The 27,875-nt window shown below is 39.8% G+C and overlaps 1 protein-coding gene across 2 annotated transcripts; it reads right to left on the bottom strand.

Annotated features, from left to right (window-relative positions):
• Window positions 1-27,799, bottom strand: AAMDC (adipogenesis associated Mth938 domain containing). 2 transcript variants are annotated; one of them, XM_084232153.1, is made up of 4 exons: window positions 27,745-27,799; window positions 17,741-17,883; window positions 3,159-3,254; window positions 1-153 (listed from the first exon to the last, which is right to left on the bottom strand). In XM_084232153.1, the coding sequence occupies exons 2-4, from the start codon at window positions 17,870-17,872 to the stop codon at window positions 13-15; spliced, it is 369 nt and encodes a 122-aa protein (XP_084088279.1). In that variant the 5' UTR covers window positions 17,873-17,883; window positions 27,745-27,799; the 3' UTR covers window positions 1-12. The 2 variants fall into 2 exon arrangements, with proteins under 2 accessions (XP_084088279.1, XP_084088280.1); XM_084232154.1 differs by lacking the exon at window positions 3,159-3,254.
• Between the last annotated feature and the right edge of the window lie 76 nt (window positions 27,800-27,875).

Raw genomic sequence — 27,875 nt, 5'->3', positions numbered from 1 at the left:
CTTAAGGCTCCATCAGCAGGTAGAATGGAAAACTCCTCCCACCCTGACACCTTGGGCAACCAAGGCATTGTATTCCTTCACTGCCTGCTCTGTCTGGAGGACCCGGACATTGATGCCTTGTTTCCTGAGGTATTCCACAGTTGATGGAGGCACCTGGAAAGAGGGGGAAAGATGAGTAAGTCAGTGCTGCATCGACAACACCGATGACAAAAGGGAGTCGTGGAGTAGGGGAGTCGTGGAGTAGGCTGCACAATGCACAATGCTTCCGAGGAGCAAGAATCTGGCCTTTTTATTGATGGGATAATCATCAGTTGTGAGGGGAAGGAGGACAAAAAGAAAAAGGAGGGGTGAAATGTAGTTGTCATCCATAGTTATCAGGGATTGTGAGTCTGCCTTCCAGGCATTTCTCATCTGCCTGAGGACTTGGTATTGCAGTTGAGATCAAGCTCTACATCCCCAGCCGTGGTTTCAGTCTTATCAACAGGCTTTCCCCTGATCAGCTTTAAGATCTTGGTTGATTTGAAAGGCACCTTGTAAGCTTTGGCTCCTATAACTGATTGACTGGCCAGTTCTTGACCTTGTTTAGGAATGCAGAACTGCAGGTAACAAAAATGGTGGCCGAACAGGCCGCTTAGGATTAGCAGACCCACAAGTCAGGGGAAGGGCATGCTGGGGTTTCTTTCCCTGCCATGAGATAATACTCCCCAGTCACAGGTGATACCTGTGACTCTTCTTTCACCCAGCATGTTGAGACACAGGGCAAGCTAGGGTTATTAGGCAGTTTCAGGGACAGTGCAGGAGGGGACCTCTGAAGAATTTAGGGAGGCTTCAGAGATAAGGACAACCAAGGGAATGTAACCAATTCCACTAGGAAAAACAAACATGCCAGGACCAAGGACAACATTGTTAACGCTGGTCCTGGTTTCCTTCAGGTGGTAAAGGGAGGCGGAGATTGGAGAAATGAAGAGTGGTTTAATTTATGGACAACTTAGAAGGGCAGCTGTTTAACTTCAATGCAGGGATGCCCATCCAGAGGACTGGGCCATAAAGATAAAGATGCAACAAATGGGGAAAGACAGACCTGTTAGATAAGGAATGTGAAGATCCCCCACTCAGTAGCAAATTAAGTGAGACAGCTGAGAACTAACCAATCACAAAGAGACTGGTGGAGCTTTAGAATTAGGGAAAGAAGGTCTATATTCCCTGAGACACGACTCCACTTTGGCTTCCTTGCCCCTCCCAGGCCTGGTTTCCTGGCCTGGGAGTCCCACTTTATTTCTGTTCTTTTTCTCCTCAATAAACTTTTTCTTTCTCTAAACAAACCTGCCTCTTCTCGCTTGCTTGCCTGAGCGTCTGCGAAGTTCCTGCTGCGGCTTCGTGAGACACCAACCCGTGGGGGTCTAGTGGCTGGGGCTCAGCGCTGCCCTGCAGCCTGGGGTCCGTTCCTGGCTGGGAGACTAGGCCTGACAATTCCGGTATCAATGTTACCAGTCCAAAATTTGGTAGTGAGCCCCAAGGAGTCAGAAGAAGCTTCTAAGAAGTTGACAGAAGTTCCATGATATGCATGCATAAAGCTCAAGAGAAATAGAAATGGAAAGAGCATGGAGTTTGGAGTCAGACAGACTTGGATTTAGGTCCTTACTAGCAGCGTGAGCTTGGGTAAGTGAATTAAAATCTATGAACCTATTTTCCCATGTCTCTAAACAGGGGTGATCATAACTAGCTCACAGGGTTTGTATAAGAATGATTTCAGTTAAAGCATGTAGAATGCCTAGCATGTCGATGTTAAATGTTTGAGTCATCCAACCTGACTCTAAATTCTAACTTTTCCAGTACCAACCAAGAGACTTTGAGGCCAATTATTTAATGTCAATGAACCCCAATTTCCTTCCCTGTAACATGATAATAAACCTTACAGCCTGGAGTTGGTGTGAGGATGAAGGTAGTTAATGTATGTATATTTCAGCTCAAATGTATTCTCAGAAAGCTCTTTCTTGACCACCCCCATTCAGAACAGCCCCTCATAGATCACCATTTCTTCATAGCATTTATTGTGATCTGAAATTATCTCCTTTTAATTATTCATGAGGGCCAGGAGTCTTGTCTCTCTTGATTATCTCATTATTCCCAGTGCCTAGAATGGTGTCTGAAGGTGCTGAATAAATATGTGCAAATAAATGTATCAAAAGATTCTCTGTAGTGGCAGTTATAATTGGCTATTTCCTCAACTCTGGCTTGCCTCGAGTATTTTTCTTAAATATATTTTAATTAGACTCTGGCTCAGAAAGAGCTCTGAGTGAAATATTTTTTTAAATGCCCTATATTTTCTGTATGTTTGAATGATTTTATAACAATAGCCTTACAGATAGAAATTATTTTAATGAGCAATGGGTGAGGATGGGGGAGGGAAAATTATTGTAATGAGAGAAAAACTAGGTTAATCCAAAAAATATAAATAAAGGGTACCTTCATCAGCAGGGAACTGGGTTTTGCCATGTCTATAAGGAGGAAAGAGGTCGAACTTCATATATTTGTGTTAAAGGCTATCCATAATAATGTGAGGGAAAGACTACAGAACAGTATGTGTAATATAATCCCATTTATGTGAAAATAGTTATAAATATGTACATGTATATCTGTATGTGTCAGTGTATATATTTGCAGATGCAGTGAGAGAGAATTAAAGCAGTAAACATCAAACTGTTCACCTTCTACATTTATGCAATGATTCTTTTACAATAGCCATATATTATTTCTATAATAGGCATAATTTTTTATCTGAAAAGGAAAAACAACTTGAATATGTCCAAGAAAAGAAAAAGAAAAGGTACAATAAAATGTACTATAAAAAGGTAAAGTACTACAAAAATTTAAAGAACCAAATATTGATAATCATAAAGCTTGAGAAATTTCAGGATTGAGAAATTCCTGAGAAATAGCGTAAACAACACAGGCCCAGGGCTAGGTGGAGACTGGTGACGCCAACCCTGCTGAGGAAGAGAAGTGTGTGCAGCCATTATTTTATCCTGGGCTGTCAGCTGGCTGGCAGAAGGGGCCTGTGTGATTACAGAGATGAACTCCAAGAAGAACACATCTCTAAGGTAAAAGTCCAAGAGACCACCAGTTGTCTCAGAAATGCCGTGCTCACCACTACATACCTTCAAGGCCTCACTCATCCCTCGGCCAATCACAAGGGTCTGCACACCCTGCTTGACAACTTCCTCCACATCTGCCGGCTGCACACCAGGAGAATGCTAGACGTGAGAAGAGAAAGTATACCATCCACCTGATTTTTTAATCTTGGCAATTGACATTCTTTTTTTTTTTTTTAATGCATATAAGAACTGGGGTGTAGGCCAGAGGTGTGTGTGTGTGTGGGTGAGAGGATTCACCAGAGACAGAGTGGGGAGCAGAACAGGCAGATCTACTGAATATATACTGTAGAAAGGAGCAGCAGGTGAGAGAGGAGAGGTCTGCTGTGCCATGTAGGTTAGCTCCCAGGTTGGGGATCGAACTCATTGCAGTGGCTGAAGACAACTTGATAGTGCTGAGATTTAACCCCTTGTGCCACAACAGGGAGGTTCAAGCAATCGACAATCTTGTGGAATCATTCACGCATTCACTGAAGAAACATTTACTGAGGTGTACTCTGTGCCAAGCATCATTCTGAGTTCTGAAAATAACAAGATACAGTTCTTCCCACAAGGTGCTCTAAGTCGCATGAAAAATACAGAAGACTAAACAGAAATTTCAATAGTTTTATAAGTTTTACTCAGAAGTAAGTTCAGGATGTTGTGAAAATAAAGAAAGAGCACCGAATCCAGATGCAGGGGGTCAGGGCAGGTGGTCAGGGAAAGCATTCCATCTTTGGTGACAGTTAAGCTGAGACCTAAAGGACAAGCAGGAATTAGCCAAGTTAAAGGTAATCAGGGGAACAAGGTATTCCAAGTGCAGGGAACAGCATGTGTAAAGGCTCAGAGGAAAGAAAAAGCCAGTGAACTCCAGGTAGGTGAGTGTGTTTGGAGCTGAAACAACTCTAAGGAGTGGGAGAAGAAAGCACTTGCACATGAAGCCAAAACTGGGGCTGTTGGGAAGAATTCATAAGAATCTCTATACTAGTTCCTTGTCATAAGAATCTTTTCTCTTAAGCTCCAGGCTTTAAAGCCTCCCTATTGCTATGTAAAGTCCCCATATTCTTCCAGGGTTATCTGCTGTAAGGTGTTTAATGAATGGGAATTCAACATTAAAGGATGGTAGCTTCTGAATAACTCCCACTTCAGCAATGACAATATGGAGGGCAGAGTCTGATAGATACCAGCTCAAGTACAGGGCTTCCCCTACTATGGATCTGTACAAGAATGACACTTTTCAGCAATGAAACTCAGAGACACAAAGTCATCCTTACCTGATTAGTCTATCTCCATCGTTTCATTCCGTCAGCAAGCATTTGCTGAGCATCTACTCTGCACCGGGCTCTATATACTAAAGCACTGGCAGTACGGAGGTGAACTAAATAGTCTCTGAAGGAGTGTTAGTTGGATAAGATAGTGAACCTGTAGAAATAGTTGCAGCAGGATTAGATAAAATACAGTGAAGAATCTCAGAAGAGGGAGCAATAAGGATGAGTAACAAATTGCAGAAGATGTGTTATTTTAACTGGGTGTTGAATAGGAGTATGCCTTGAGGCATTGGTTGTGGAAGGAGTGCATTTTAACCATAGTTAGAGATGATATAGGGAAATTCAGATGCTGAAAATATCAAGAAGACAATATGTGGACCAAATAACCAAGGAGTCTATACTCTACAAGATGATGGTTTAGAAGAGCTAGAATGGAACTTTTATAAAGTTGTAAAAGGTAGGAGAGCAAGTAAGTCTTTATTAAACCTTTAGAATAATAATATTTTGCTTTTATAGTTGCAGCCTTCATCATATATCTATAGAAATTACTCTATGGGATCTTCATAATGACTCTATAAAGTAACACTACAACATCCATTCTCTTTGTTTTCTAGATAAGGAAACTGAAACTCACAAACTATATACACATCGGCCAAGATGTCATAGTAAGTGGTGGGGCTGGGTTTAAATTGAAACAGATTTAACTTCTGGTTTAATGTACTTTATTAGGATACTATACTCAGAAACAACTTTCATGACACTTTGAAGTACTAAATCTGACAACCACATAGAGTTGTACTTAGCTCAAAACAGTAAGAAAGCTAGTGTGGTTATAGTAATACCACGTTAAGTAGACTTCGAGACAGGAGTAGTAATGGAGATAAGAATGTCATCTCATGGTGCTTAAAGGACCTATATCATAAAGAAAAACCAAGCATCCCAAATCTGTATACCTTAGTAATACAGCTACAAAATACATGAAGACAAAAATGACTAAGGGGATAATCAAACCCAGCATAGATGGAAATTTTAACCACCTTTTCTCAGTAATTGATAGAACAAATAGGGAAAAAGCCAGTAAGGAAATAGAGTATATAAACACTATCAATTAATTTGACCTAATAGACATCTGTAGGTTATTACACCAAACAACTACAGAATGCACATGTTTTTCCAATTACACCTGGAAGATTCACTAAGACAGACTAAATGTCATGCCATAAGTCTCAATAAATTTCAAAGAAGTGAAATAATATAGAAAATGTCATTTGACAAAGTAGATATAAATTGTAACATGATATTTTGAGGAGTGACAAATAACTGGAACTTGAGCAAAAGAGAGTGTTTTATACTGAAGGATAAAGGAAAAATATATTATGGGCCTCCTTCGTGGCACAAAGGGTTAAGTCACAGCACTATGAAGCTATCTGCAGCCACTGTGCCCAGGCAGGGAGCTACCCACATGGTGCAGCAGACCTCTCCTGACTCACCCGCTGCTCCCCTCAGCAGTGTATTTCAGTCTATCCATCTGTTCTGTTTCCCACTCTGTCTCTGGTAAATCCTCTCACCCCCACACTTCTGGCCTGTACTCTAGTTCTTTTATGCATAAATAAATAAATCTTTAAAAATATACATTTTAAATTTGTGGTTATAATTAAATAATGTTAGAGGGAATTTAGTGCTCTAGGAACTTATAGTAGAAAAATGGTCTAGAATCAACGATCTAAGCTTTTTATCTTAAAAAGCTAGAAAAAGAAAAACAAATTATATCAAAGTAAGTAGAAAACAGAAAATAATGAACATATGTATGTCAATTAATGAAATAAGAAACAAACAAGAGAAAATCAACAGTGTCAAAAGTTGGTGATTTGAAAAAGATGAATAAAATTGATAAAACTCTTCAAGACTGACTAAGCAGGAAAAATGGAAAAGTAGACACAGATCATAAATATCAGGTATCAAAGGGAGCATTATTATAGATCCTAAGAGACTAATAATATTAGGAATAGCTTTACACTGATAAAAAAGACAACTGAGATGAAATCATCAAATTTCTTGAAAAACAAATGCATCAAAAGTAATACAAGAAGATACAGAAAATCTGAATATTCCTATATCAGTTAGAAATTGAATTCATAATTTGAACCATTCTATAATAAAAATTCTGGGTACTATGACTTCACTGATTAAGTATCTTAATGTAGGGTAAAGAAAATATCAGGCTTTTCTGCCTTTCCGCCATCAGGATAGATGATGGATCCTTGTCCTGAATGCATGCCTGATGGCGGGCACCTGGAATAGGGTGTGGGCATAGGTAGATGGGATTCAGCTGAGCTAAGACTGTGCTTTTAAGGGCGGCGTCAAGGGGACGCCAGCAGCAGCAGTAGCAGTAGCAGCAGCAGCAGTAGAAGCCGAAGCCGAAGCAGAAGCCGAAAGAGAAGCCGAGAAGCAGCAGAACGAACGCTAGAGAGCCCAGATAGAGTGAAGACTTGCTGGGGGCTGGGAGGCTGGCAGGCCCCCAGCCATATGCCTGGTGAACCCCAAATAAAAAACCTGCAAAACTACAGAGGACTCTGACTCCTCCTTTACCCAGTCTGCATGGGATCAGAAAACCTGCACTGTGGTCCATTCCTGGCCCTTACACTTAAGCATTTCATGAAAATCTTCAGTAAAGCACTAGTAAATCCAAGGTTGGTTCAACATTCAAAAATCAGTGTTGTGGGCCTCCCCTGGTGGCGCAGCAGTTGAGTGCTGGGTTGCAAGGCTGCTTGCAGCCTCTGTAGCACCAGTTCGATCCCCGGCCACCGGCGAGGGTCCCACAAAAAAAAAAAAAAATAAATAAATAAAATAAAATAAAATCAGTGTTGTTCACCAGTGTAAAGAATAACATATAAATATCTCAACTAATGTCGAACAAGCATTTAAAAAATTTCACCATGTATTTATGATTTTTAAAAATCTCAGCAAAATAAACTAAAGGAAACCTTCCTTAAATAAAAGACATCTAAGAAAACCCTACAGCTAAGCAACAAATACAATGTTGAAATAGTAAACATTCCCTCCCCCCAAAAAAACTGGATATAGTGGGTATTAGCTAGATATTTTCTTCTTTATTGTCTCTTGGATCTGTCCATTTCTTTCCATCTCTACTGCCACTACCCCTGGTCTAAGCTGCCATTTTCTAACTGGTCTTCATAAAACATTAGCTCTTTGCAATTATCTATTCCTCAAACTGTAGCCAGAGGGATCATTTCATGATCCCATCCATGTCACCACTTCTCCTTAATTACATTCAATGGCTGCTCATTGTCCTTAGTAAAAATGCCAAACTCCTTCACATGGTCTGTAAGTTTCCAGCTGCCTCTCATTGCATCCATTTCATGTTCTATGCTCAGGTTACACTGGCCTCCTATCAGTTCTCTAACAATAGTATATATTCTCTCACAATTAAGAAGAGGAAAAGAAAATCTACAGGTTGAGAGAAAATATTTGCAGCTCACATATCTGACAATGGGCTTGTATCCAGAATATATAAGGGGTTCTCAAAACACAAAAATAATAATCCAATTTTTAAAAATTGGTAAAGTATCTGAATACTTTACCAAAGAAGTGTTTAAGTGAAGACTAGGAAAAAACTTGATATAAAAAGTCAATATGGAAGTGCATATTTTTTTATTTTTATTTTTTTAAGATTTATTTTTATTTTATCTATGCATACAAGAACTAGAGTATAGGCCAGAGGTGCAGGTTTGGGGAGTAAGAGGATTCACCAGAGACAGAGTGGGGAGCAGAACAGGTGGATCTACTGAAATACACCATTGAGGGGAACAGTGGGTGAGATAGGAGAGGTCTGCTGCGCCATGTGGGTTGCTCCCTGGCCGGGGATTGAACTCAGGCCTAACTCAGGCCACAGTGGCTTGATGATGCTGGGACTTTAAACTGTGCGCCACCAGGGCAAAAATGAGGATTCTTTGTACTATTATTTAACCTTTCCACAAGTCCAAAATTATTTTATTTTATTTTTTTTAAAGATTTATTTATTCATGCATACCAGAACCAGGGTACAGACCAGAGGGGCAGGAGGGGGAGAGGATTCACCAGAGACAGAGTGGGGAGCAGAACAGGCAGACTGAAATACACTGCTGAGGGGAGCAGCGGGCGAGACAGGAGAGGTCTGCCATGCCATGTGGGATTATCGCTGGCCGGCCAGGATCGAACCTGCACTGTAGAGGCTGAGGACAGCTTCACGGCGCTGTGCTCAACTGCCTGCGCCACCTGGGAGCCCCCCAAAATTATTTTAAAGTAGTTCTTTATTAAAGTGCAGTAGTATAGATATGTTACAGATCAGCAGAAAGAGACCACAAACAGGCACACATAGATAGAGCTTTCTGATTTACTTAGCCACGGAAGTAGAACTTAACAGAAGCCAGGTGGCTTCACAACACAGAATCAGACATAACATATCTTAGTTGGCTTTCTGCGTGTCTCCTGGCTCTGTGGGATGTACAACTGCTGCTGACATTCTTCTCTGGGTCACTGAATGTTCCAGAGCTGATAACAAAGCCAGTCTCTCTCACTAATACCCTTTCATATTCAGGCTTACATCATTAACCCTTTCCTACGTCATTTATACTAGACTATATATATTTCTGCTTTAGGAAGTATCCAAGAGTGTTCTCAGTTAGAACACCTACCTATGGAAGAGTGAACAGTGCTGCTCAATAGCAAGGGTGCATCCTTGATGATGTAGAGCTAGTGTCCAAGTGTCTCTGAACAATACCTCTGCTTCCAGCTCTCCCTGTTCCCCACAGAGATCAGAGATTGGGGGAGATTAGATTATTTTCCTCCTGACATTAGGTTCATAAATTTTTAAAAGATGAGAAACTGGTATTTTTCACTTGATTACAATAATTGATTCTTAAACAATGTCAGACGATGACATTAGATACCTTATTTAGTTCCATGGCTCTGTGACTAATGCCAGAACTGCCCTCAGCTGCACAGTTATGAAAGGAAGAATTAACATTTTTTTTTTCTGGGCTATGACCAAGGTAAACATTTATTAGAGTTACAAACCAAGAATGGAGAGCTTGACCCTCCTTAAGTAAATGCTAAATGATTCTTTCATTCAACAAAGAATAGCACCCATTTTGAGGAGCACCATGATCCCCAGCCTCTGGAACTCACATCCTAGTATAAGGAAACAAGGCTTGAAATCAAGTGAAAGGTCATGTGACAGTGCAAAACGGTAATCTCTGGAGATTCAGGCTGGAGACAGCCACAGCCCATCAAGTTGCTGGATCAATGAAACCCAGGTGATGAATCTGGCCACTGCGTGCTACACTTCAGGGCTGGGGTGTCATGCAGGGAGAGATGAAAGATACTGCTGTGAAAGCCTGTGGACCCAGGAGTTGGCGGGTGATTACTCACAGCCTGCGCTGAGGGCTGTGATGGGAGCATCAGCCAGTTACAGAGGAGGCATCAACCTATCAACCTGCCACCAGCTCCCACTCTGCTGCTTCCTATCCCTCGGGGCAAATCTTCCCTCCGTGAATGTCTGATGCAGTTCCTCTTCTTTAAGAGGCTTTACATCACACAGTGTAAGGATGAGGGCGTACTGTTTTTTTCTTGTGGAAAAACTATTAATTGTGGGAAAATGTCCAGCCACTATCCACTATGCCAACTGAACAACAGGGTCACATCCTATATGGCTCAGGCATATCGTCCTTTTTTATGTTAAATTTTAAAATAAAACATTCCTAAGTTATACTTTCAAGGAAGCATTTCCTTCTACCAAAATGAAGTGAGCATAAATAGTAGCAATGCTTTTGTCTGGCTGTGCTGATGATAAAAGATTCTGAGTGAAGGTTAAAAGATCTCTGGAATCTGTCCCCTGTGGACACTGCCTGAGTCACAGCCTCATTATCGCTTGCCTGAATGAACAGCCTCTAGAATATCTTCCTGCCTCTGCCAGGGCAGGGACCTATTTTTTTGTGCCATAGACTGCTCTGGCAATCTGGTGAAACCTACAGCCCCCTTCTTAGAATAAAGTTTTTAAGTGCATAAATACATAGAATTACAAAGGAAACATTTGATACAAATGAAATTATCTAAATAGTGAAAACCAGATGTATTGTCTCGTAATGTACTCTTCTACTAGCTTTAGAAGAGTGGAAATATTTTCCAAAAATCCATTAGCATACTACCCTCACATCACATAGTAGCAGACATAGAACTGTGCTAGTACTTTCAAAACCCATTGAGTTGTTTCTCTGGGGCTCATGGCTGCCAACCTAGAGACTTCACTTTCTTTTTCCCCCCTGACAGGTAGGTATGGCATGTGACAATACTATCACTAATAAAAATTCACTGGACTATGAGCAGAAAAAATTGATGCCACATCTAGGTTAGGGCCTAAAACACTGAGCTTGACCATTTCTTCTCTTTCCCCTCCCTTGCAAGTTAGATTTGTGGCATGGCTACAACCAGTTCCCACCATTCAAATGTTCTAGAAGATGATAGAGCAAGAGAGAAAACAATCGGGGTCTCTTTCTGTCTCCCCAGAGCTGTCCTCCCTGTCTCCCTCTTAGACTGGTCACACTAATATATGAGAGAGGAAAATATTCTTTTATCTTCTTTAAGCCAATAGATTTTGGGATTTATATTACTTGGCTTTTACACTGGCTAATCCACAGAGTCATTCCTAAACAAAATCATGATCAGCCACACAAATCACTTGGGGTAGAGTGGATATCTGAGTGCCAATCATACCGGAACACCACAGGGATAAGGTGAGGGAATACATCATAGCCCACAGGTGCACTCACACACATTTTCTGGCTCTATATACTTAAAGGGCTTATATGTAGTGACATCCTAGTAGCAATAAGTGCGCAATGATACCCAGACTTTGGTTTCTAGATACCATTCCCTACGAGAAAGAACTAGAACCCCTTGAAGAATGGCTAAATCCAGAGAAAATACACCTGTCTATGCCAAAAAAACAAAGCCAAAAATGGAGGAAATACGTAAATAGGACATTGCCTAATTTGGAATAATTTAAACTTCAAAAATATTAATAACAGTGATGGATTAAAACATCTCATTCTGTTTGGGCTGCTATAACAAAATACCACCAACAGGGTAACCTATAAACAACAAATTAGTTCTCACAGTTCTGTTGGCTAGAAGTCCAAGATCAAGTCATCAGCATGGCTGAGTTCTGGTGAAGGCCCTCTCACTGACTCATAGCCAGCACCTCCTCATTGTGGCCTTATATGGTGGAAGAGCTCTCTCTGCAGCTTCTTTTCTGAGATACTAATCCTCTTCATAAGGGCTCCCCCACTAATGACTTAAGGACCTCACAAAGGACTCTACTTCCTAATACCTTCATCTTTAGGTGTTACAATTGCAACATATAAATTGGGCATAGTAGGGCCCCCCTGGTTGTGCAAGGGGTTAAGTCTCAGCACTATGAAGCTATCAGTAGCCACTGCAGCACGAGTTCGATCCCCAGCCAGAGAGGTGACCCACATGGTGCAGCAGACCTCTCCTGTCTCGCCCACTGCTACCCTCAGCAGTGACATTTCAGTCCATCTGCCTGTTCTGCTCCCCACTTTGTCTCTGGTGAAGCCTTCACCTCCCACACCTCTGGCCTATAGCTCAGCTCGTATATGCATACATAAATAAAATAAATCTTTAAAAATAGACAAATAGGGCCTCCCCTGTTGGTGCAGACGGTTGAGTGCTGTGCTGTGAAGCTGTCCGCAGCCTCTGTAGCACCGGTTCAATCCCAGCAGGCCGGCAAGGGTCCCACATGGCGTAGCAGACCTCTCCTGTCTCACCCACTGCTCCCCTCAGCAGTGTATTTCTGTCGTCTGCCTGTTCTGTTCCCCGCTCTGTCTCTGGTGAATCCTCTCACTCCCTGCATCTCTGGCCTATACCCCAGCTCTTGTATGCATAAATAAATAAATCTTTAAAAAGAATACTGTTATGAATACAGACAGATATTTGAAAAAGTATAAAGGAAATTCAGAATACTGATACAGATCGAAGGAAGGGAAAGATCTCCAATTATATTTGTAAAATTTTATTTTTAAAATTGAATAATGGCTATACAGGTCTATTATTCGTTATAATTTTAATAATTTATAATATAATTTATAATACTTGTTGTGTTTAAGAATAAAATTTATTTAAAGGCAAATGTATTTGTTATAGCCACATACCAAATGATCTGTCTTTTTTGATCTATTTAGTCAAATGACCTTTCCATTTGGTTTCTGGCTTAGTGCCACCATATATACATTGCAACTTACATCTTTTGTGTGCTTACCAATTTCTGAATTTGAGTTTATAAAATCTTGTAGAAACAAAATGCTTATAAGAGGTGAAACTACAATAGCATTTTGAGATGACACCCATAGCCTACCTTTTGCCAAGGATATACTTTGGACATGAGACTCAGGAGTTTCTTTCCTGGCACTGAGGGAAGAAAGGCCATTTACTCTGGTATATCCTTAACTGTCAGAGACGCTTTCAGAGGAATATCCTCATCAAGAGGGGTAAATGTCAACATTAATATTCAGAAACTTAGTTAAATGAGGTGAGGAAGCTAGCAAGTTCCACTAATGTATAGATCAGCAAGATATAAAACCTATAACGCCTAGTAATCTCCCACAGTTTCCTTCTCCAGAGAAATTGTGGGGGTGGACTTTCAGAAGTTACATATGTCCATGGAATAGGAAGGAGAGATGAAGTGACCATTTCTTCTGTTTTTTTTTTCAATATTTTATTTTATATACTTCTTACATCATTTTCATTTTTGCACAATGTATGCATTTTCATCTTGCTTATATTCCCCATACAATTGCTCCCCGCTTATTTTGACCCCAATCCCTCCTCTCTCCGCCCTCCCCCCTTCATAGTATGTCTCTGGTTTAAGAGCTGATGAGACTCAACAAAAACAAAGAAAATAATCCAGTCAAAAAATGGGCAGAAGAGCTAAAAAGAAACTTCTCCAAAGAGGAAATGTAAATGGCCAACAGGCATATGAAAAAATGTTCAACATCACTTGTAATCAGGGAAATGCAAATCTAAACTACAATGAGAGACCATCTCACACCAGTGAGAATGGCACATATTAAAAAAACTAGCAACAAGAAATGTTGGCGAGGATGTGGAGAAAAAAGAACTCTCCTGCACTGCTGTTGGGAGTGCAAACTGGTCCAACCACTATGGAGAGCTGTGTGGACATTCCTCAGTCTTCTGTTTGTTTTGTTTCCAAATAAAATCTCTTTGTAGCATTTAAAAAATAATTTAGTCATAACTAAATTAAGCCATAAAGCTCAAAAGACAAAAAAAAAAAAATGCAATGCCCCATATGTTGTGTTTTCCAATGCCCATGGTATAAATACCCCCACCATGGCTAATATCAAGATATCAATGTGATATCACTGAATGCAGCTAGTAACAGATGTACAGTTGCACATATAACACAGTAGTTTCATCATTAGATAACCACAGATATAAATAATTTCAAGAACACAGAATGTAGTAACATAATTAGGAATTTAGGAATTTTAAGTATGTGTTACCTATGTTTTAAATGATTTATTTAAATAGGTTTTTATAATTTAGATTTAATAATGGATTTGTCTAAAAACTGTGTTACAAAATTCCCAAAGATTTAACAATCAGTCCTCATGAGCTAGTGAAAGCAGGTCCAGCATCGTATTGGATAAGTATAAAATCCAAAATAGTTACTTCTGAGTAAAAATTGTATTAAGAATCCCTGAAAAGCTTCTCCTCTACAAAATCAATGAGAACATAGGCAAAAATCAACTTTTTAATATACTCTGGAAATTAGGTTTCCCACAATTCAGGGTGGTGTTCAATAAAGAAAAATGGCTGACTTTGTGAACACAGAAGGAACTGGAGGGGATTATGCTAAATGAACTAAATCAAAAGGAGAAAGACAAATACTGGATGATTTCACACATATGTAGAATATAAAGAAGCAAAACAAAGGGATGGTTGAAACTAAACCAAAACAAATCCTAGAAATCAGACTGCAGAATTGAGGCTACCAGAGGGGAGATTTAAGGAATGAGGGGAAAGGAGGGAGGGAGCCCAGTGGGCTGTGGCAGAGGATTAGGAGTGCTTTGGTAATGGGCATGGTGTGATGATCTACATCCGAAGAGGTATGAGCCTATACCCCTAAATCATATGCAGTGTTTAAACCAATGTTACCTCGATACAAAATGAAATTTAAAAAAATTAAAAATAAAGTTAAAAAAAAGGCTGAAAATTGAGCATCATGCAGTTGTAACTTGTCCCATTCCAGTAGACTCCACTACCAGGTCTACAGTAGCCTTAAAAAGCAACAACTTGAAATCATAGTAGAAACTATCAGCCTGGCAGTCAAGCAAGATAGACTAATGGATGAAAGCTCCTTCAAATCTCCCCCAGAGAACTGTCATTATTTGACCTATCTGATAATTCCCTGGAAGATTCCACTCATCGGGTATCTTTATTTGATCTGACTTGGAGCTTGCTAATGCAAATCACCTTTCTTTCCCAAAGAAGTTTTTCAGAAACAGTCAGAAATCATTGTTTACTGCCCAAAGCAATAGCTAACAGGGTAAACAAGAGGTTAACCAAATACTCAAAAGGAAAAACTTGGAAATGAGATGTCCATAGGGGGCTTTGAAAAGCTCTGCTATGAACCTTGGTGTTGAAAAGGCCATACACATGGCCAGTGTTGTGTACATGCTTAGGAATGACATGACCCTAAGGTCACAACAATGGGTAACCTGACATTCTGCACAAGCAAGAAGCTGACAGAATTTTCAACTACCTGGCTGAGTAGTGCTGACTGCACCAAATTGGATACAAAGTCCCTCAGCAAACACAAATACTTTTGGGTTCCAGGCATTGTTTCAGAAAACTATATCTAAGGAAACAAGTGAAAGCATACGAGAGTTTCTCAAATAGAGAATATCGACAGAAAAAACAATTATTTTTTTAAAGGACCAAGTAGAAATCTGGGGGTGAAAAGTATAATGACTGAAATGAAAATTTCACTAAAGGAACTCAACAGCAGGTTGAAGTCAGCAAAACTGAAAAAATAGGTCTGTTGAGATTATCCACCATGAGAAAATAGGAAGAAAAAAAAGGATGATGACAATAAACAGACTTATGGGACACTGTGAAACATACCTGTCTAGTAATAACAGGAGTCAGAGGATAGGTGAGTTAGAAGGAGCAGAAAGAATTTGTAAATAATCAATGGCTAAAATTTTCCCAAATTTTATGAAAAATGACAACTTATACATACATGAAGCTCAATATATTCTCAGTAGAATAAATTCAAAGACATCCACAAGTAAACCTATCATAGTTAAGCTGTCAAAAAGCTAAAGAGAAAGAGAATGTTGAAAGCAGCAAAAGAGAAGTGAGTTAATTCCAAGCAACCTTTAGTAAGAATAACAGTTGGTTTCTCACTAGTAAACAACAAGGCACACACACACAAAAATGTGGAATGACATTCTAAGTGCTGAATGAGTAGATTGTCAATGAACAATTCTATATCTATCAAAACTATCCTTTAAGACTGAAGGTTCACCTTCCATCATTACCTAAATTTCATTAAGGGAAAAATTTTAAAAGAAACAACAAAGAAAATCAACCTCTTCCCTAAGAAAGAAAAAAAGTGAAAAAAAAAATTCCAAGTCTTTAGAAATGGTCCTAAGAACAAACAGAAAATGAAGAAATACCTATTCAAGAACATATATAAATACCTGTTAGGTAAGATGAGAATCTATGGTATTCAAGGAAAGAAGACTCTCTGTCTCCCAACTCCCAGCTCTGTGAAGTGGACACTGCTCTAGCCAAGTACTATTTCTCAGGACTATTTCTCTTCTCAGCTCCCAAGAGGACAGGCAGGAGTAGGACTTCAATGTTTTTTATCTTGCTTCATCTCACTGTTGCTGAAATTAAGTTCCATATGGGTGTGTTGATGGTTCGAGACTCCCTTCTTTCACTGGTCCTCCACTAATGAGCAGAGATGCTACCTTGGGTATGGCACACTAAGAAGGATGGAAGAAATGCAATACAGGGAAATGCAAATTCAGACTACCATAAGAGAATATTTCATACCTTCGGGGATGGTATAATAAAAACAAAGTGAAACAACAATAGTGTTGGTGAGGAGTGATTTAGAAAAGTTGGATGGGCCATACAGTCCTAAAATCTAAAATGCAAAATGGTACAGTTGCTTTGGGATGTAGTCTAATAGTTCCTCAAATGGTTAAATATTGAGTTACCATATAACCCAACATTTCCAGGGTCTCCCTGGTGGCAAAGGCGGTTGAGCGCCAAACTGTGAAGCTGTCCACAGCCTCTGCAGCATGGGTTCAATCCCTGCCGACCCGCGAGAATCCCACATGGCGCGGCAGACCTCTCCTGTCTTGCCCGCTGCTCCCCTCAGCAGTGTATTTCGTCAGTCTGTCTGTTCTATTCCCCGCTCTGTCTCTGGTGGATCCTCTCACCCTCCCGCGCATCTGGCCTGTACCCTGGTTTGTGTATAAATAAATAAATCTTGAAAAAAAAAATAACCCAACATTTCCAATACTAGCTAGGTACATACCTAAGAGGATTAAGTGATTCTATGCTAATGAAATGTCTACAGTAGGCACATCTACAGCAACAAAACGATTACTAGTTGCCAGGAGTTTGTGGGACGGAAGAATAGACAGTGCCTGCTAATGTCCTGGGGTTTCTTTTTGGGATGACAATATTTTAGAAACCAGAGTGGTAATTACTGCACAAGTTTATAAAACTAAAACATCCAATGAAATGGTGTACTTTAATGGTATGTTCATTATAACTCAAAAGAGACAGGGGAAAAGAAATAGTCCCTTTTTGCTTGGTCATTATGGCTTTGGAGGTTGGAAATCATTTGACACATGGAGTGTCAGTAAAACACTAATAGCTTGGGGGCCTCCCTGGTGGTGCAGGGGTTAAAGACTCAGGTGTTAAAGCACTATCAAGCTATTGCCAACCACTGTGGCCTGAGTTGAATCCCTGGCCAGGGAGCTGACAACATGTCTGAGTTCCATTCCCCGCCAGGGAGCTGACGCATGTGGTGCGACAGACCTCTCCTGTCTCACCAGCTGCTCCCCTCAGCAGTGTATTTCAGTAGATCCACCTGCTTTGCTCCCCACTCTGTCTCTGGTGAATCCTCTCACCCCCTGCACTTCTGGCCTATACCCCAGTTCTTGTATGCATAAATAAATAAAAATAAATCTTTAAAAAATAAATAAAACACTAACAGCTTACCTCAGTTCCTGTCTCTCTCCAATCCCAAGCCCGACTGCCTCCTGGCCATACTTTGCAGTCCTTATAGGTTTTAGAAGAGCCTTGTACTTTCATTTGCCCCCATGAAAGGGAAGAAATTTCAGGCGAAGTCATAAGGAACTTAACTGAAATACAAAATTAAAAGAAAAACATGCAGTTATAAAGTGAGGTTGAGAGTTCCAAAATACAAGAGGTACTCTATATACCACATACACTATGTACACTATATACAAAATGTATTTAAATATATGTAAATTATAAGACCCTGTACTCTACGAGTTAAGAAGCATCTTCTTCACTTTTGTGGTTATAGTTTCTTCTCTAGAAGTCTAAAAAATAAAGTGTTATTTTTGGTATTCAAAATCATCAAATCATGGAAACGAGATACTATAATTTCTTCTCAGACTCTGGAGGGAATCCTTAGGGCATTTTTTTTTTTGAGGATTAAATTAAAATGTGGAGAGCTTTGTTCAGTATGATAGAATAAGGAGGTTGACAGAAACTTTCCCCAAAATGTGGCTATAAAGCTGGACAAAATTGTCAAAATAACCACTTGGCATTCTAGAAATAATATTAAAGATATACTATATACTATATTAAAGATATACTATATACTATAAAATAATATTAAAGATATACTATAAATATTAAAGATATACTATAAAGAGCTTATTCATGAAAACCACTGACTTTCACATATAAATAGTAAAATGTTTTGTTGTTTTTGTCTGGGACTTCCCATCCCCAATATCACTTCTGTTGGCACAGTTCACCTGGGTTTGGGTAAAGCATGGACACTAGCAGTCTTGCTGCTATGGCCAAAGGAGGAGTACTTGATCTGGAGCACTTTCAATTAAACTGGTGACTGTAGTGCAAAGCAAATATGGATGGTAGGTGCTTCCCTGATATTGTGGACCTGACAGGGGCAAACAGTGGATTGGCAGAGTAGATTGGGATTTAACAGGAATTTCCCAGAGTTGCCACAGCCAGAGCAGGGCTTGATAAGCATTCCATATATCCCATGAGGACTTAAGGTGATGAACATATGCATCAAAGACTGAAATAGGCCGAAGTCACAGAAATATTCTGGACCAATGGAGTCAATAGCACACCGGCAACGTGAAGTGAGAAGGCTCCAGAGGACTCAGAAGAATGCAAAGAAAGACTTGAAAACAGCCTGAACATTGAATGTACTCCCTAGTGCACACATTGATCCATCAGTAGAAAGTGAAAGTCTTACTGGCTTGAGGTCTTTGAACATAATCTTTCATTAAGCTTTGGCTGAACACTAAGCTATAAAGATACAGAGGAGACCCCTAGAAAACCAAGCCTAAAAATAAAAACAGGAAAAAAAATTGAATATAGTTTCCAGTAGCCATAGGTTTATGTGAATCAGAATTCAGAGCTTTAATCTAGGTAGGCAAGTGACTAAACGCAACAAAGAACAAAATTCAGGAGGAAAATCCAAATTTCCTTCAATATATTATCTAAAACATTCACTATTCAAACAAAAAATTACATGACATGCAATGAAACAAGAGCTATGACACACTCATCCAACTAAAACTGTATCTAAGTGTTCCCATGTTTGATTTAGCAAAGACTTCAAAGAAACTATTATAAATAGATTCAAATTACTAAAGAAAACCAGTATAAAGAATTACAGAAAGGGCCTCTCTGGTGGTGCAGGGGTTAAAGCCTCAGCACTATCAAGCTATCACCAGCCACTGCAGCATGAGTTGGATCCCTGGCCAGGGAGCTACCCACATGGGGCAGCAGACCTCTCCTGTCTCATCTACTGCTCCCCTCAACAGTGTATCTCAGTAGATTCGCCAGTACTGCTCCCCACTCTGTCTCTGGTGAATCCGCTCACCCCTCACACCTCTGGCCCACACCCCCGTTCTTGTATGCATAAATAAATACAAATAAATCTTTAAAAAAATTGCAAAAAAGTATAATGACAATGACTCAATGAACACAGAATCTCAATAAAGAGACATTTTAAAAAAGAATCAAAGGGAAACTCTGGCAACGATAAGTACAATAATGAAAAAGTGCTTGTATTTTTCAGGATTCTTCAGAGAAATAGGATCAGTAGATTACGCATAATAAGATTTATTTCAAGGAAGTGGCTTATGCAACTCTGGGAGTTTCAAGTCCAAAATGTGTAAGGCAGGCTGGCGAGCTGCTAACTCTAGGGCACAAAATTGTCATTAGATTATTGATGTTTTATTATTTCTTCCTCAATGAAACCTCAGTTGTTTTTTTTTAAAGATTTATTTATTTATGCATACAAGAACTGGGGTGCAGGCCAGAGGTGCAGGGGGTGAGAGGACTTGCCAGAGACAGAGTGGGGAGCAGAACAGGCAAATCTACTGAAATAAACTGCTGAGGGAAGTGGGCGAAATAGGAGAGGTCTGCTGTGCCATGTGGGTAGCTCCCTGGCTGGGGATCGAATTCATAATGCAGTGGCTGCTGATAGCTTCATAATGCAGAGACTCAACCCCTTGTGCCACCAGGGCGGGCCAACCTAGGTTTTGTTTTTAAGGCCATTTAACTGATTGGATGAAACCCAACAGAAGTACTAAGGGTAATTTTTTAAATTTAAAAGTCAACTGATTATAGATGTTAACTACATCCACAAAAGTACCTTCACAGCAACATCTAGATTAGTGTTTGACTGATAACGGGATATTACAGCTCAGTCAAGTTGAAATATAAAACTAACCATGCAATCAAACCTTTTCCAATATGGTATCTGTATACATTTCCTTAAACCACATTTAATCTTCAAATAAAGACAGTAACAATGACACTTCTGCCAAACATTAATAATTACTAACCAATTTTTGAAGTTTTAACTTCTGAATATCCATTTTTATATCCCATATATATATATATTATATCCAGTGCATTATATACATGTATATAATTGTTACAAATAGTTATATACCATATGTATGTAATACATTATATACAACAACACACTACATAACATACTATTTTAGGTGGTAGGGTAGGAAGATACTAGTTTATGAAACAGGATTCCTGTTCTTGAGGAGCTAATATTAGAAGAGAGAAGAGATACAAATATCAATAATTATAATTCAAAAGGATAACTTTAAAAATGCAAGGCAACTTTTGAAAAGCAGTAAAAGGGAAATAGGGTTGTTGAAAGACTTGTGTATTAGTTACAACTTCCAGAACAAAATATCACAGACTGGGTGGTTTAACCAACAGAAATTTAATTTGTTAGACTGCGATAGGACGTGCAAGATCAAAGTGTCAGCAGGGTTGGTTCCTGGTGAGCGCTCTCTTTCTGGCTTGCTGATAGATGCTTTCTTGGTTGTCCTCACATCACCTTTTCTCTGTGCAGGAGGCACTCACAGCACCTTTTCCTTTTCCTTTTTTTTAATTTTAGTAACTGCATTGTAGAAGTATGTGAAATTAAGGTGTTCATCCCCAAGAATCAACACGTATATATTTAAATTCACTGCTAAAAATTCAAATCTATTCTTCACTATACCATTGTCTCTCTTTTCCTGATTTAGCCACCTCTCTCTCCCCAGCCCTTCTGCTAACCACTAGTTGATTTTAGTTTACTTTTTGTTTTATTTAGTTCATTCTTTTTTTAATCTAAGTGCCCTCTATGAGTGAAATCATATGGTGTTTATCTTTTCCTGTCTGGTTTATTTAACCAAGCATAAATTCCCTCTCTCTGTCCATCTATATTGCTGCAAATGGCAGGATTTCATTTTTTTCTTTAATGATAGCTGAATAGTAAGCCACTTCTTGTTTGTCCACTTGCAAGTTGATGGATACTTCAGTTCTTTTTTTTAACGTCAAAAAACTGGGGTACAGGCCAGAAGTGCGGGGGTACTTGATAGTGCAGAGTGGGGAGCAGAACAGGTGAATGGGGGATTTTGTGAAATGATTTTGTGCATCCATTAAGGTGATTGTGTTATGTTCTTTATTATTAAGATGGTATGTTAAGCCAACCTTGCATACCTACAATTAATTCTATTAGGTCATGGTATATAGTCATTTTTATCTGTAATTGGTTTTGGTTTGCTGGAATTTCACTGAGATTGTTGCATCTAGATTCATAAAGAGTAAGTTTTGTTTTTTTCTTTCCTTGTGATGTCTTTGTTTTTGCCATCAGGTTTAAACCTGTCCTCACAGGATCATTGGGATGTCTTTAATTTTTGGTAAGCTTTTCTGATACATTGGTGTTAATTCTTTAAAATTTTGAAGTTCATGTTAGTAAATATCAGAATTTGCCATGAATACATTTGAGGCTGGGTTTTTATGGAGGGGGAATTGAGATTAAAATTCTTTATTTTTTTAAGATTTTATTTATTTATGCATACAAGAATTGCAGTGTAAGCCAGAGGTGTGGAGGGTAAGAGGATTCACCAGAGAGAGGTGGGAACAGAACAGGCGGATCTACTGAAATACACTGCTGAGAGGAGCAGCGGGCAAGGCAAGAGAGGAGGAGCAGTGGGCAAGGCAAGAGAGGTCTGCTAAGCCATGTGGGCTCCTCCCTGGCAGGCTGGGGATCGAACTCATGCTGTGGTAGCTGGGGATAGCTTAATTAAACTCTGTGCCACCAGGGAGGCCCTGAGATTAAAATTCTTAATTCAATCTTTGTACTTGTCATAATTGCATTCAGATTTTCTATTGTTTCTTTAGTGAGTTTCAATAGTTTGTGGTGTTCTAGCAATTTGTTCATTTAGATTAGCTAATTTGTAGGTATATTCATAGTGTTTCCTTTTACTACATTAAAATTACCATAATAGTGATGTCCCCCATTCATTTTTGAATTTAGTAATTTATTTGGGTCTTCTCTTTTTGTCTTGGTCAATGTAGCTACAGATTTGACACTTTTATTTTAAAGAATCACTTTTCATTTCATTTATTTTCAGTATTTTTCTATTCTCTATTTCCATTAATATATGTTTATCTTTATTATTATTTCCTTGCTTAGATTTGTTTTGTGTTTAGTCTGCTTCTAGTTTTCCCCCCCAATGTTCAGTTTTCTATAATGACCTCTATCTCACAGAAGGGCAGGGCAAGTATTGTAGTTTCCAATTTTTTAATGTGTAAAGCTATAAATTACAACTATGTTTTTTCTTAAGCAATGTTTTGGTTGTATTAAACAAGTTTTAATATTTTGTTTTTGTTTTGACTCATCTCAAAGTATTTTGTAATTTATCCTGTGATTTCTCATCTTAACCACTGGTAATTTAGATGTCATTTAATATCTATCTAGATAAGATAACTTACCAATATCCCATCTTTTTTTTTTTTAAAGATTTATTTTTAATTTTTATTTATTTATTTATACAAGCACTGGGTACAGTCAGAAGCGTGGGAGGGTGAGAGAATTCACCAGAGCCAGAGCGGGGAGCAGAGCAGGCAGAAGGACTGAAGCACACTGCTGAGGGGAGCAGCGGGCGGCAGGAGAGGTCTGCACGCCATGTGGGACCCTCCTCCAGTGGCCGGGGAGCAGCTGGGGATCGAACCGGCGCCTCAGAGGCTGCGGGCAGCTTCGCAACCCGGTGCTCAACCGCTGTGCCACCGGGGAGGCCCTATCCCATCTGTTTTTGATCCCAATCTAATTCCACTGTTTGAAAAATGTATTTGGTATAATTCCAATACCTTTGAATGTATTTAAACTTTTTAAAATGCCCTAGCATAGTTTATCTTGGAGAATTTTTCCATGTGTACTTGAGAATTCTGTATTCTGTTGTAGTGGTGATGTTCCACAGAGATCTACTAGGTGATGTTATTTTGTAATATTGGTCAAGTCTATTAACTTGTTGATCTTCTGCTACTCCTAGTTGACCATTATTGAAAGTGGGGTATTGAATTTTCCCAAGTATGATCCTTGAATTCTCTATTCTTTCAATTCTGTCACTTTTTTTACTCAGGGAAGATGCTCTTCTGCAAATAGCCTATGAGTATGGCATCTTAGTATTTTAAAAATCAATATAGCCTTTCTAGTTCATGTTAGTAAATATCAGTCTTTGCTATACAAGATACCAAACTGCATAATTTGATGCTTGCTCTCAATTATCTAACAGTAAAGGTAAAACATGGAGACACAAAGCAAGGAAAGTCCATCACAATAGGTAGTTTTCCAATATAATTTTTCTTTCAGTAAAAATCTTTATTCCATCAAATTGTTCTCAATCATTTTTTAAAAAGATTTATTTTTTTATACAAGTATGGGGGTACAGGCCAGAGGCGTGGGAGGGTAAGAGAATTCACCAGAGACAGAGTGGGGAGCAGAACAGGCAGACAGACCGCAGACACAAAACAGGCGCCGACACTGCTGAGGGGAGCAGCGGGTGAGACAGGAGAGGTTTGCCGTGCCATGTGGGGATCTGCCTGGCCGGCTGGGAATCAAACCCGCGCTGCAGAGGCTGTGGACAGCTTCACAGCGCAGCACTCAACCGCTCAAGCGGCTGAGCCACCGGGGAGGCCCTGTTCTCAATCATTTTTAAAAAAGATTTATTTATTTATTTATCTATTTATTTATTTGCATACAAGAGCTGGGGTGTGGGACAGAGGTGTGCGGGGTGGTGAGAAGATTCACCAGAGACAGAGTGGGGAACATAACAGGCAGACTGACTGAAATACACTGCTGAGGGGAACAGTGGGTAAGTCAGGAGAGGCCTGCTGCATCATGTGGGTAGCTCCTGGGCCTGGGATCTAACAGACAGCTTCATAGTGCTGAGACTTAATCCCTTGAGCCAACAGGGAGGCCCTCAATCATATTCTTTTTTTTTTTTTATAGAGGCATGTTTTATTTATTTATTTGTTTGTTTTGTTTATACATGCACTGGGTACAGTCAGAAGTGCGGGAGGGTGAGAGAATTCACCAGAGCCAGAGCGGGGAGCAGAGCACCTCAATCATATTCTTAAGAAAAAAAGAATTGACTATCTTCAGCAGTAAAAAGATAGTCAGTAATACACTTCTAAAAGCAGTGTCTGGGCCTCCCTGGTGGCGCAGCGGTTGAGCGCTGGGTTGCGAAGCTGCCCGCGACCTCGGCGGCGCCGGTATGACCCTCGGCTGCTCCCCGGCCACCGGAGGAGGGTCACACATGGCGCACAGACCTCTCCTGCCGCCCGCTGCTCCCCTCAGCAGTGTACTTGGGTCCTTCTGCCTGCTGTGCTCCCCGCTCTGGCTCTGGTGAATTCTCTCACCCTCCCGCGCTTCTGACTGTACCTAGTGCATGTATAAACAAAACAAACAAACAAATAAATAAAATAAAATAAAATAAAAGCAGTGTCTGCAATGAATGCAATTCTATTACAACACAGAATTCATGAAGAGAACGAATCAGAAAATTGCTGGTTTAATCTTACTTACATTAGGACTTCTTTTTATTTTAATATATTTTTTTATTAAACTATTTTGACTAGCACAGATTCCTACTTCTGTTGACACAACCGTTTTTCTTTACTTAGATGTACTAACTCTTTTAAAAGTGAATTTTAAATGAACCTAAGTAAATTTGTTCATTACAGATCAGGAATTCCCCAAGCTTGTTTCACAAATGAACTTAAATCACTCCAATATAATATTCACTGAGCTTATAATATTTTAAAAATATTGTGTAACAAATGCAAAGATAATATTTTGGGAAGAGAGAAATATGTATAAATTTTCTCAGGCAGACTTTCTAATGCAATTTGGAAAAATTGAGGGATAAGCCATTTCATTCTAAAATCAAAGCATAATTATATTCACTTAAATGCACAGATACTGTTTGTAGTTTGACAAATGTATTATAAACTTGTCAATCAAGATACAGAAAGTATCTAGAGAGTAACCTTGTGTACCTTCTGGTCAACCCTCAACCAAGATCAAAAGAAACCACTATTTTGATTTCTATTCTTATGTCAGTCCTTCATATTGAATGGAATTTTACAGTACCTATTCTTTTGTGCCTGTCTTCTTTCATCAAGTAGCTTTTGAGGGTCACCCACGTTCTAGTGTGTATTGAGTGTGTTCTCAATGACAGTAGTTTGTTGCTGAAGTATATTACTGTTTATTAAGTCTATTCTTCTGTTAATGAATATTTGGCTTTTTGAATAAACTACCATTAATTTTGAATGAACAAGATTTTTTTCCCTAAGAGAACGTGAAATTTGAACTCTTAAAAATTTCCCACTCATACAGTTAAACCGAGTGTAGGTATACTAATGCTTACTTAAAGGTTTCTTCATAGATAGCAATAAATCAGTAACAGGTTAAAAAAATACTGTTTTTCTATCTTTACATTCTTGTCTGCTATAGATAACACAATTACTTAAGCATGTAAAATGGGATTAGAGTTCTGTAACCCACAATTTCTGTAAACCCAGAAAGGCAAGAAGACATGGTGGTCTTAAGGGAGTGTATAGTTACTTTCTTTTCAAGAACAGACATAGTGAAGGGATAGATAACCTTAACCTGGCTTTGTAGTAACACCTCTTGGGTGGGTTTAACTTTCTGATGCCCAAGGACTTTGTTCTCATGCCAATCTGAATTAGAAAAGGGAGAAACTGTAACAATATTATCAGTCCCCTTTGAATAATAGTGTGAGCATTGAGACAACAGAACTATAGTATAAAGCTCCATTTAAAAAAAAAAAAAAAAGAATGTTACTTTATAACCACATGGGAGAACAAGCCTGTTGAGAGCTAGAAAAACAAAGCAAAGAGAAAGGCATGAGGGGAGTAGGGTGTAAAGTTCACATAATAAGTAAATCTCTTTTGGTTTGAAGGTTTTCCTTGGAAACTACTTCACAAAGATATTATTTTATTTAATACTATATACCTGCCTTATATTTAATGTTAATTAATGATGGTAAGAAGGTTATTGTATCTTTGTACAGTCATTTGAGATGTTCTGGGTCAGATTTCTCTGTGTAGAGATTCCTCAATCTGCTAAAGATGGAGCTTCCATATGATCCAGCAATTCCACTCCTAGGTATTTGCCCAGAGGACACAGAAATGTTAATTCCAAAGGGCACCTGCACCCCTATGCTTATAGCAGCACTGTTTACAATAGCTAAGCTATGGAAACAACCCGAATGCCCAAAAATAGATGACTGGATCAAGAAGATGTGGTACATATACACCATGGAATATTACTCAGCATTCAAAAAAGATAAACACATGTAATTTGCAGCAACATGGATGGAGCTGGACGGGATCATGCTCAGCGAAATAAGCCAGAAAGAAAAAGAAAAATACCGGATGGTCTCACTCATAGCAGGAATCTAGAAAACCTAAATAAGGGACCAGGACAAAGACTAATTATAATAAAGTAAAAATCAAAATCAACAAGCAACTATAAACCAGAGGGGGGGGTGGTAATGGGGAGGTGGGGAGGAGGGATTAGAGCCAAAATAGGGGAGTGGGATTTGTATGGGGACTATAACCAAGATGAAAATGCATACATTGAGCAAAAATGAAAAATGATGTAAAAATATGTAAAATAAAATAAAATATTAAAAAAAGAAATACAAAAAAAAGTGTGCCCTTTTAACGGAGTCCTATACCACTCTTCGATCCAGGTCCCTTACAGAGCCTCAGTCCCCTGAGACCCTGCCCTCACCCTCATCGGAGCCCCTTACCTTCAAGCCCTGACCACTAGGGCAGAACCCTGGCTGTCCCTTCACACCTTCGCCCTCCTGCAGAGCCTGGGACCCTCTGACTGGTCTCCTAGCAGGGGTCCAACCTCTCAGGCTCTCGGGCCTCCGTTCTCCAGGAGCCACGGGTCCGGCCTGCCCCGCAGAGCTGTCACCTGCACACAGCGGACACGGCCGAGGTGCGGCCCCGCTCCCACCTGAGGGCACGTCTCCACCTTCCCTTCCCCACTCTCCCCGCATCGTGCCCTTAAAACTGCTTCTGCTTCTCATTCACCGTCCTCGACCTCCCCCACCATCTCGCGGCCTACTTTCAGTTCTTGGAGTCCCCCCCAAACTCACCCAGTTCTCTTTCTCCGCGTCGCCGCGGTCACCTCAGCACCTTGAGGCCCTCCCGGCCGGCCCCGCCCCGGCCCCGCCCCGAGGAAGCCGGCCGGCCAGTCGCCGCGCACGGCCCCGCCCCCGCCGCCTAT

The sequence above is a fragment of the Talpa europaea genome, assembly GCF_964194135.1.
Source record: "Talpa europaea genome assembly, chromosome: 1".
NCBI classification, from domain to species: Eukaryota; Metazoa; Chordata; class Mammalia; order Eulipotyphla; family Talpidae; genus Talpa; species Talpa europaea.
This window is presented reverse-complemented; position numbering and strand designations above follow the sequence as displayed.